At 49.3% G+C, this 12,130-nt stretch overlaps 1 protein-coding gene across 1 annotated transcript in view; it reads left to right on the plus strand.

Annotated features, from left to right (window-relative positions):
• Positions 1–9,747, plus strand: part of scn5lab (sodium channel, voltage gated, type V-like, alpha b) — a 367,399-nt gene extending 357,652 nt beyond the window's left edge. Inside the window, exon 27 of the mRNA XM_060825166.1 lies at positions 8,081–9,747. Coding sequence (XP_060681149.1) covers positions 8,081–9,315 — 1,235 coding nt within the window. The 3' untranslated portion in view covers positions 9,316–9,747. The remainder of the gene's footprint in view (positions 1–8,080) is intronic.
• Positions 9,748–12,130: the final 2,383 nt, after the last annotated feature.

The following is a 12,130-nucleotide window of genomic DNA, read 5'->3' on the forward strand; positions in this document are numbered from 1 at the left end:
AAGGCCATTCGGCCCTTCCACCATTTGATATGATCCACCATGTGATGGATTATTTTACTCAGTCCCTCTTTCACCCTTTGATCCCTTTAGCCCTAAGAACTGCTCCTGACTGATACGTGAAATGAAGGTGGGTTCCGAATTCTTAGCCACTGGTGGCAAGAGAGGGTCGTGCCAATTGGGCTTGTATGGGTTAGTCCCCTATAGCCATTCCCACCCCGGGGGTCCATCAGATTAAAGGTCGCGACCCATCAGAACAACTCGGCCCTGGGAATCAAATCAAACTTGATTTCGGATTTTGTGGGTCAGTGCCTCCCTCAGGGATTGACCGTGTCAAGAGGAACGATAAAACTATCTTAGGTGTCCTGAGTAAGGACAGAATTCAGTAACACTGACTGTGCAGCCAACGTAGTGCCTGCTGTGTCATGTGTCATCCTCCTGATAATGGATTAGATGGAAAGAGAAATATTGGCTAACAGCGAATATCCATTAGATTAATTGCCCCTTGATCCGTTCGCAAACAAATTAATTTAAAAAAAACACAAACAAACACACTAAAGCTTGCCCTTTAGACATAATAATATTAAAAGGTCTCCCATCTGTGTAATAATTGGGGCAGCTGAAAGTCATTATCACTAACACTTTGTGAATAATAAAGCCTAATGGCAGCATTTCAAACATAACTTCATTGCAAATGGCAGATTGAATGTTAAGGCCTGTGTGCACCGTGGAGTAAATCACTCGCAGATGAAAGGGGCTGAGTAGGGTTTTGAGCACATTGTTTTCCTAACCCCTGGCAGCCAGCCATCCACCCACATGGACCACTCCAATGAGATGAAGGCCTTTAACATCAGAGGACTTGTCGTTTGATGTAGGGCCCAGCACGTTCAGGTTAAAACTGGGAGTTACTGTTGAACATGTCGCTCTGCAATAATGAGGCTGGCGGTCTGTCTGTCCTGAGACAATGGAAAAAATTGCAAAGAGCAGGACTTGTCGGCTTGAACTTCCAAGGTCTGAGTTCAGTCCAGACTAAGGAGATGTGGTTGTCCCCTCACAAATGTAGGAAACATACTAGGTGTGGGCTGTTTGTCATAGAATCCCTATAGTGTGGAAATAGGCCATTTGGCCCATGCTGACCCTCCAAACAGTATCCCACCCACACTGACCTCACCCCCTGCATTTCCCTTGGCTGATCCAACAAGCCTGTACATCTTTGGACTGTGGAAGGAAACCAGAGCAAACCCACGCAGACACGGGGAGAAAGTGCAAATTCCACACAGACTGTTACCCAAGCGTGGAATCGAACCCTGGCCCCTGGCGCTGTGAGGCAGCAGGTGCTAACCACTCGGCCAGACCTTTCTCATTTCATCCAGCTTGAAACACTCTACCAGAGGTGGTTGGGTCTTTAGTCAGAATCTTTTTCTTTCCCCCAGGGTAGAGATGTCAATTACTGGGAGATATAGGTTTATGGTAAAAGGGAGTAAGATTAGAGGAGGCAGTTTTTTTACACAGAGGGTGGTGAGTGCATGGAACATGCTGCCAAAGGAGGTGGGGGTGCAGATACAATAGCAACGTTTAAGACCCATCTTGGCAGATCCATGACTGACCAGGCAATAAAGGGATACGGCCAGTATAGAGGCAAAAGGTTTTTAGTTTAGAAAGGCATTCTGTGTCAGTGCAGTCTTGGTGGGCTGAAGGGCCTGTTCCTGCCTGTACTGTTGTTTGTTCTTCAGTTGCCTGGGCCCCATCCCCCTCTTTAAAACTCTCGGCCTCTCTATCCCACTTTCCTCCTTTCACATATTCTTCCGTGAGCCAGTGTTTGGTCTTCAGATCTCTGTTTCCCGATGTGGGTGTGAGCCATCCCTTACAGTGCCTCGGGTGAAACATTTCGGGTTCTTTCACAACGTTAAAGGCGCTATATAAATGCAAGTTGTGTTTGCCACACATCTGGCAGACATGACTGAGTTCTATGGTGAAAGGCCGGGAGGAGGCGATTATAAGATGGCTGAGGAGGCATGAGGAGGGGAGTCCGGTATCTCTTCCCCCACCCAATTCCCTCACCGAAGGTGGGTAACTCGGTGATAGAGGGCGATGCCTCCCATCTCGCCTGGCATTTTACCCGTGTCGGGAAAGCCTTCCCCTTGCTTGGCAGACTGCCAGCAGCTCCATGGGGCTCCTCTAGGTCCCTGCGGGTAGAGGCCCACTACCACCCTCCTCCCACCCCTCCCCATGTTAAAACAAACCTACCCACCCTTGGCACCATGGGACCCTCCCCTTCACGCTGCAACCTCAGCAGTAGCCACACGAGGTGGTGGCGCTGATGAGCCATCCGTGCTTGGATTGGGCTAACTCTTGGGTCCCGCCCCCACAAGATGCCCCTTTTTTGAACCTTTTGGTGGTAATTTACAACATTGTGAGAAACCTCCACCGCTGGTTCTTGGCTAAGTGGGACTATCAACCTGATGTGCCGAGCTGTACATCTTCGGACTGTGGGAGGAAAGCAGAGCACTGAGAGAAAACCCAGGCGGACACAGGGAGATTGTGCAAACTCCACACAGTCACCCGAGGCTGGAATCGAACCTGGGTCCCTGGCGTCGTGAGGCAGTAATGCTAATCACGGAGCCTGCTCCTCGGATGCTGCCTGAGCTGCTGTGCTTTTCCAGTGCCAGACTTTTCTGATGACTGTCAACCTGATGTGGAAGTTGTAAAGAGTCACATACTTATAGAACAGGCCCCTCGTCCCATTGAGTCCACACCAACAGGAAAAAAACTGGGAGCCTTTCCTGAGAAAAACCAGTGCTCTTTCCTGCATCACAACACAGCGTGCCCTCGTCATGGGCTTTACTGAGAAAACATGAATTCCCTGATTGAGAACACAGCTTTCTCCCTCAGAAACCAAAGTATCGCCCACTTGCATTGAAAAAAATAAAATCACCAAACGTATGCTCCAGGCATAGGTTTAGCCACTTTCTGAGAAGTTAACTTGACCGACAAGATCAAACACGTAAGTTGAGTGTTCCCATCGTGGATTTTAGCCTTTTCAGAGTCGGGTTTGAGGCACTGACATTTCTTGGCTCCACGACAACAGGCTCGGAAGTGAGCAAGTGGCCGTTGGAAAATAACGGAGACTTCCCGGTGGAGTCCAGTCACTGGGATAACAGGTCACCCGCCTGCTGATGTTGGTCTGTGGGCCTAAGGCCTCGATCGGGGGCGGTTTTACGGCATTACCGCCAACTTTTACTGACATCAGCATGCTCCCATCTCTCCACCCCAACTTTCCAAACTCATCACTGCTCAGAGAAGGCCGCCCGGCCAATAGAAATGGCCTCCCTTCGGAAGGCCACGAGTGTCACTGAAGCTGGGGAGCTCACATCCCAAAGGTCGAAGGCCATAGGTCATAGCTGCCGCCCAAGTGCATCTTCGGGATGAGGCTGGCCCACTTCCTTGCCTGCTGTGAAATCTTTGTCACCGGAATTTCTCTTTGCCTCTGAGGGTGCCACCACACAGAGACTGCTTTGAGCCGCCCCAGCAGCGTACACAGAGCTGCGTGACCTCTGAACTGCCGACCCTCTGGTTGAGGGTCAGGATCCTCCCCTCACTCCTCACCTGGGCGGCCAACAGATGGGTCTCCTCATGGGCCTCCTCAGCGAAGTTCACTGATCCCGTCTTGTCTCTCGGCGACTGAGGCTCCGGACTCTGTTGTGTGTCACCAATAGCGAGGCCTGAAAACCCTCAGGAAAACGCAAACCTTGTACGCTCACAGCTCCAAATTTTCCCGATCGATAGCCAGACAGAAAATAAAGCGTGGCAGTTATTTCCCACTCTGCTGTTAGCTGCCATCTGTTTGCACATGAAAGCATCTGATAATTGGATAAAGGATATTTCACAGAATCGAACTGAAATGGAGTGTCAGGGGACAGAGATGGTTCCGGATGAATTCACATCCTTCCAGCCTCCTGCTCCCATTCCGTGTACAGTGACAAGTGTGATGTCTGAACGGTGAACTTCACATCTGTGTTTGAGGCAGGTGTGTGAAACTCCTCAGAAATACACTGTGGATAGATTTAGACCATGTAGCACCACTCAGTGCTGGCAGGTCGATAAACAGCGGTGAATATAATCTCATTAACTTCCATTGACACCAAGTTATTATTGACAGGCTGTTCAAGGACTGATTAAAAAACTCCACTTGCCTGAGAATAGATGAGCAGCTCACTTTCAGGCAAGGTCTATTTCCCACTTCCCAGTCAGGATCTAAGACTGGCACTCTCACGGAGCACCGTACAGTTGAAGGGATCCAGGGGTTAAACCGACACCCCATTTGTTACGTTGGCTCCTGCTGTGTTATCTCAAAGAATACACGGGTGGCACGGTGGCACAGTGGTTAGCACTGCTGCCTCACAATGCCAGAGACCCGAGTTCAATTCCCGACTCAGGCGACTGGCTGTGTGGAGTTTGCACGTTCTCCCCGTGTCTGTGTGGGTTTCCTCCGGGTGCTCCGGTTTCCTCCCACAGTCCAAAGATGTGCGGGTCAGGTGAATTGGCCATTCTAAATTGCCCATAGTGTTAGGTAAGGGGTAAATGTAGGGGTATGGGTGGGTTGCGCTTCGGCGGGTTGGTGTGGACTTGTTGGGCCAAAGGGCCTGTTTCCACACTGTAAGTAATCTACAGAGGTAGAGGCAGGGAATGGAGGGATTGCAAATGTTACACTCCACTTAAAAAAGGATTTAAAAAATTGATAATCCTAATAACTGTAGATGAATCAGTCTGACATCAATCAGTGAGATAACTACTAAAGATAATTTAGTACCTGGTGGCTCAGTGGTTAGCACTGCTGCCTCACAGTGCCGGGTTCGATTTCAGCCTTGGGCGACTGTCTGTGTGGAGTTCTCTCTGTATCAGCGTGGGATTCCTCCCTTGTGCTCTGGTTTCCTCCCATGATCCAAAGGTGTGCAGCTTAGGGGGATTGGCCATGCTAAATAGTGTCCAGGGATGTGCAGGCTAGGTGGGTTGGCCATGGGAAATGTAGGGTTACAGAGATAGTGTAGGGGGCTGGGTGTGGGTTGGATGCTGTTTGAATGGCCAGCTTTCACACTGTAGGGATTCTATGGACACAGACTGATTCCTGGGAGGACAGAACTGATGTCTGAAGAGAGACTGGATTTGTTTAAACTATATTCAATGGAGTTTAGAGGGGGCAACCTCATGGAAATCTATAAATCAGTAAGGTCTGGACAGGATGATTGATTTATTGTCGCATGTACTGGTGTATGGTGAAACTATCCTGTTTATAAGTAGTACAAGCAGATCATAGTATCAAGGATGTACAGATCATAAAGACTTAGACAGAGGGATACAGGTTACATTACACAGGGCGTGTGCTAGGCAAGATCAGTGTTAATAAGGTCAGCGTTATTATGGTCTGGAGAGCCCATTCTTCAGCCTAATAATGGCCTGGAAGAAGCCATTCTGAACCTGCTGCTGCATGTGTTCAGATATCTGGATCTTCTGCCTGACGGAAGAGGACTTAGGAGAGCCTTACCGCGGTACAATGTGGATGGTCCTAATGACCAAGGACTTCAGGAATCACAGTCTAAGGATATGAGAATGCCTGCAATGAGGGGACATGTCTTCTCCCAGGGAACCTGTGGGATTCTCTGCCACAGAATGTGGTTGAGGCTGAACATTGAATGTTTCCAGGAAGGAGTTAGATATGGTTCTTAGGACTAAAGGGATGAAAGGGTATGTGGAAAAATCGGGAAGAGGGGACTGGATGATCAGCCATGATTCTATTGGAAGGTGGAGTGGGCCGAAAGGCCTACTCCTGCTCCCGATGTCTATGTTTGTATGTTAACAGAGAGGTCTGTTGGAGGTAGTGGAATGGATGCTGTGTAGCCAGGTGGCACAGTGGTCAGCACTGCTGCTTCACAGCACCAGGGTCCCAGGTTTGATTCCAGCCTTGGTGACTATCTGTGTGGAGTTTGCACATTCTCCTGGTGTCTGCGTAGGTTTCCTCCCACAGTCCAAAGATAGGCAGGTCAGGTGAATTGGCCATGCTAAATTGCCTGTAGTGTTAGGTGCATTAGTCAGAGGGAAATGGGACTGGGTGGGTTACTCTTCGGAGGGTTGATGTGGACTTGTTTCCACACTGTAGGGGAATCTAGTCTAAAAACAACACAGCTCATTTTACACTCTCATTGTCTCCGTTGCAAAACATCTGAAGATGTCTGACAGTGAGATCATAAAACAATGTATGATGCTGAGCTACATGAGGAAATGTGAGGGCAGATGGCCACACACTTGGTCAGAGAGGTTGGTTTTAGGAAGGAAGGGAGTGGGGGAGGTGGTGGAGAGAAGTGTATGGAGGTAATTCCAGGGAGTGGGACCTCAGCAACTGAACTCAGATGGTGGCGGTGCAATGATAATCGGGAATGCTAAAGTTCGAGTCAGAGTAGCGCAGCTACCTCAGGGAGCTGTGGGCCTGGAGGAGATGACAGGGACAGGGAGGGGTCTAAAAGCAAGGGCGAGGCATTTAAAATCAATACGTTCCTTCACTGGGAACCAAAGCAAGGGGCTGATAGGGGAGCAGGTCATGCTGCAAGTTAAGATACAGGGAGCAGAGTTCTGTACGTCTCATAGGAGACTCGGAAAAAATATTTGCTGCAGTACAATCAGCTCTGCTGTAACATGTGTTTCTTCAATACAAATTGGCTTTAATGCGATTGAGGAATTTAGATCGTTGTTTGGAGAATGCGAACTTTCCTTATTTGTACTGGCTGTAACATGATTCCAGCCCCATTAGTTTCAATGGTGCGGCTATTGCGCGGTTTCCTTATAACATGGGATAGTATGGGAATGGAACTATCGTGTTAGATCAGAACCGACTGTAGAACATTTTTTTTTCATGGAATGTGGGCATCAATAACAGGCCGGCATTTATTGTCCATCTCTACTAGCCCAGAGTCAGCCACATTGCTGTGGGTCTGGAGTCACGTGTAGGCCAGACCAGGTAAGGATGGCAGATTTCCTTCCCTCAAGGACATTAGTGAGCCAGATTCCCAAATTCTACAGTGGTTTCACGGTAATCAATTAACATTTATTTCCAGATTATTATTGAATTCAAATTCCACCATCTGCTGTGGTGGGATTCAAACCCGGGCCCCCAGAATGTTACCTGGGTCTCTGGTTTAATAGTCAGGCAATAATGCCACTAGGCCATGCCCTGAAGGTGCTGAAAGAAATGAGAGGAGGTAGCGTGCAGTGTTGGATGGATGTCTTTCTGGCAGGGCCATACCATACAAACAGGGGCAGCTGTGTCACATCAATAGGAAAGAGGGTACATTGACACTGCTGCATTCCCCCAGTGGAGTGTCAGCCGAGAACAGGTTGCTTACTGTTGGCAAGTAGGTTAGCAGCGAAGGTCATAGCTTTAAAACAATGAATGTGAGGCAAACTGAAATGAAATATGTATCACTGAGGATTATCCCAGTCAGGAATGCTTTGCCCGGAAGGGCGCCAGGAGCAGATCCCACAGGTACTTTCAGGAGAACGACTGTACATGTAGGTAGCCAGCGCAAAGAGAGGAAAACAGCTGAGGGGAGAGAGTAAACAGTTCCTTCAAAGAGGCAGCATAGGGCCGAATGGCCTCCTCTTGTGCTGGAAAACTCACCAATTCGCCAATCAATATGTCACAGAATCATCAGCGTAAAGGAGGAGGCCATTCAGCCCACTGCATGGCGTCAGATTCTGTCCAATAACAGTACCTGGATGCTTCCATCTGTGAGGAAAGGTAAAGTCCCATGGGGCTGCTCTCTCATTACAGAGAGAGGTGACTGGTGGTGAGTTTAACCTGAGGGTCACCATGCCTCAGGCAGGGGGAGAGGTTGAGAAGGAGAGTCTCTGTCCATCACTGTGACCCTACGACAGTCCTTCATGGTAAGTGCAGGAATTGAACCCATAAGCACCACTCACCAGCTAACTGACTTTGCCACCCACCATGATGAGGGAGGTGCTATATAAATGTGCGGTTTTGTTTGGAATTGGAGACACTCAGACCAGGACTTTTCTTGCTCTCTCTCTGCAGGTATCATGTTGTCCGACGTCATTGAAAAGTACTTTGTGTCACCGACGCTCTTCAGGGTCATTCGACTGGCCCGGATTGGGAGGATACTCCGTCTTATCCGAGGGGCAAAGGGTATCAGGACCTTACTGTTTGCCTTAATGATGTCCCTCCCCGCCCTGTTCAACATTGGCCTCCTCCTGTTCCTGGTCATGTTCATCTACGCCATTTTCGGAATGGCCAACTTCGCTTATGTGAAGCAGGAAGACGGCATTGACGACATGTTCAACTTCCAGACCTTCGGCAACAGCATGATCTGCCTGTTCCAGATCACCACCTCAGCCGGCTGGGACGGCCTCCTCAGCCCCATCCTGAACACCGAGAGCCCGGACTGTAACCCCAGGAAGGAAAACCAAGGCACCAACGTGAAAGGGGACTGTGGCAACAAATCCGTCGGCATCGTCTTCTTCGTCAGCTACATCATCATCTCCTTCCTGATTGTGGTGAACATGTACATCGCCATCATCCTGGAGAACTTCAGTGTGGCCACCGAGGAGAGCTCAGAGCCGCTCAGCGAGGACGACTTTGAGATGTTCTACGAGGTGTGGGAGAAGTTCGACTCGGAAGCCACCCAGTTCATCGAGTACTCGGCCCTGGAGGATTTCGCCAACGCCCTGAAGGAGCCGCTGCGGGTGGCCAAGCCGAACAAGATCAAACTGATCGCCATGGACCTGCCGATGGTGAGCGGGGACAGGATCCACTGCCTGGACATCCTCTTCGCCTTCACCAAGAGGGTGCTGGGAGAGTCCGGCGAGATGGATGCCCTCAAGCTGCAGATGGAGGAGAAGTTCATGGCGGCCAACCCATCGAAGATCTCCTACGAGCCCATCACCACCACCCTGCGGAGGAAGCAGGAGGAGGTCTCCGCCACGGTTATCCAGCAAGCGTACAGGAGGCACCTCCTACGGCGCTCGGTCAAACAGGCCTCCTTCATGTACCGGCACAGAACCAGTGACGTCAACGTGGTGGTGGAGGAGGCCCCGGAGAAGGAAGGGCTGATCGCGACGATGATCAAGGAGCACTATGGCCCCGAGTTGGAGAGGTCAGAGACCATGTCCTCCTCCTCCTCTCCGCCATCTTACAACAGCGTCACCCGGGCGGTCAGCGAGAGCGTTGAAGTTAAAATCTTCGACCCCGAGCCTGATGGGCAAACTGATCCAAAAAGAAGCCTCGATAAAGACAGGGAGTCCTTAGTGTAAAAGGGGAAGCGAGCTCTCTCAAGATGTTCTTGTTTACGCGTGCACACACACACACACATACACACACCCAAAATAAAAAAAAAGACCCAAAGCCATTTGTACCCGTTAGATGTGGAAGATTACAGAGCGAGAAAATTTTAAAAAAAGACAAGGCTTTTGTTTTGCCTCACTTCTTCAGAGCACGTGACGTGACTGACCTCTGACCTTGGTTCTGACGGCTTTGCTTTACGCTTCAAGCAACAAGAGATTTGGAGGGACCCCCGCACACAAAGTCGTGGCACTAACATTGGTAGTAGACAAGGCTGGGGGCAGAACTCTGCGGCATGAGGCCCCCAGTATTCACAAGTGACAGTGACTGACTGCACACATTTATTTGAAATATCATTAATGATGGTGTGTCTCCTCCTGGTTATGTATGACCTGCATTCACAATTATCACATGTTCTGTAGCAAATGTAACACTTATTGCATATGTTATGGGTCTTTCATAAATTTATTATAATATTTGATATTTTTCTACTCAAGCATATAATTGTCTGTTTTTGCAACGGACTCATGAGTCTCCTGCCCCTGTGTCAACTCAGGCAGCCATCGACTGTCAAACCTTCACCCCGTCCCCAGCTCGACTGTACAATTCCCTCCGCGTCACATCCCAGCACAAGGTCATTCCCCAGCGATGGACACTGGCGTCCAGAATCGAGGGTTATCAAGCCATCTCAACCCGCAGAGTGCTGAGTACGTTCGAGACAGAGGTCCCGGATGTGAAAAGATATCCAGAGAGAGGAGGGGAAAGCGACATTGGGTGGAAAACCGGCCAGGATCCAGCCGCATGGCGGAGGCGTGGAAGGGCCGAATGGCCTGCTGCAGCTCCCATTCCCCGTGTTCCTCAGCAGGGCCTCAGTACCCCAGTTGCACCCCTTCTGCAGGGTGATTCAGCAAACAGCACTAAGAGGAGGCGGGAGACAAGAGATGTAACAACGGCATAGGCCTCGCCTGACTCTGTTCAGAACTGGGGGGAGATGCTGGGGCCAATGGAAGCTAGGGTTTTGGAGAGGGGTGTGATTAACACAGGAGACGGGTGGGCAAGGGATTTGTCTTCCACCCACCAGCTGCTCCCTTCAAAAAGTGTGAACCAAAAAGACACTTGGAAAGACATTTGACTGGTATTGCTGCGATTGCACATAGTTGTTATGCAACCAATTTCTCTTTAAGTTATTCTGAAAGAATGTTCCTTTATTCTCGCTGCGGGATTGTTAACTAATGATTTGCTAGGAACTGCAGACTTCCTCACCTGCTGTCTACAGAAACTTTACGATGAGAGGATTTAATGACTGGATACAGGGAAGGCAGACGAGAGGATTTGGTCTCAACTCCTTTCTTCTGCGATCTCTAAGATGGAGGGGGTCGTCTTCCTCACTTTCTCTTTTATTTATTCTTGGGCACTCCCCACGCCATGACACAAATGCTTCTCCTAGCAGGTTTATGAGCGCGTGCTACTCTGAATTTTAACAAAAATTAGTATCTTCTTTAAGGTGCTTTACCTCAGGTAGGATTGAACCCTTCCCCCTCAGCTTTTCCGAGAGACCGAGACCATGGCTTCCTGTCGGGCTGGTTTCTGCAGGAAATGCGCTCTCCTTCACAGCTGCTGATTGGCTACCATGGGTTGGGGTGGTGAGGCCATGTCACCTCCTGGCATCGGTCCGTCTAAAGAGATTCGATTGGCTCTCGATCTAAACAAAACTAATCAAACGACTAGTTCACACCCTCAGACAGGAGAGATTTCTTCACCAAGAGGCTGTTGAACTGTCTGCCACAGAAGACCCAAAACATTGAATGTTTTCAAGAAGGAGTTAGATATAATTCTTAGGGCGACAGGGTGTGGGGAAAGCAGGAACAGATGGCTGAGTTGATCAGCCACGATTTCAATGGGCAGAACAGGCTTGAAGTGCCTGAATGGCCTACTGCTGCTTCTAGTTTCCATGTTTTCTCTGAACATCCCACAATGCTTTGCAACCAAGGGGGTGTGTGGCCACTGTTGTGAGGGCAACAGCCAATTTAGTGATCAGCAAACTCCCACCAAAACCATCATGTGAGAACAATTGGCTTTTCTTCTGGAGTGAAGTTTGTCAAGGAGAGTTCCCTGCACCCGTGGCATCATGGGATTTCCTTCAGTCACCTGAGAGGGTGGGCAGGGCCTTCTGTTTACACCCCATCTGAAAGACAGCACCTCTGACAGTGCTGCACTCCCGCGATGGAGCACTGTGTAGGTCAGCCCAGATCATATGTGGGGCAGGGTATGAACCCATGACCTTCTGTCCGTGAGATGAGCGTTCCAACTGCTGAGGAACTGAACCAGGCATTGGATCAATCCTCAGCAGGTCAGTGAGTTTGATTAAAATTACCTCCATGCAATGTTTCTGCACTATTAGGGAGAACTGCTTCTGAGAAGTCCCAGAAATATCTCCCGATGAAGTTGACCTTCTACAGAATCTTTCCCTGCTTCGGATCCTGGTTAAGTTGACCGTCGTTTGTTTTATTAATGATGGCACTGACTGGCTTCTGAGGTTTGCAATGATGGAAGAGTGGAGTGGGGCCTACTAGGAGTTTGGGGCCTGTTCTCCTTGTAGTTGGGTTGACACGGAAATGAAAAGGACGGTCAGGATTGATGTGGATGTCAGTCAGATGTCGAACTCATTCATTACATAAATAAATGTCGACCACAATCCCAAATTCCTGATTCTATCCCTCCTTCCTGATTTTATTTTATTTACGTTTATGTTTCTGGAAATGAAACTTTTGAGTTTGACAAAATGTT

This window comes from Hemiscyllium ocellatum, chromosome 5, assembly GCF_020745735.1.
Source record: "Hemiscyllium ocellatum isolate sHemOce1 chromosome 5, sHemOce1.pat.X.cur, whole genome shotgun sequence".
NCBI classification, from domain to species: domain Eukaryota; kingdom Metazoa; phylum Chordata; class Chondrichthyes; order Orectolobiformes; family Hemiscylliidae; genus Hemiscyllium; species Hemiscyllium ocellatum.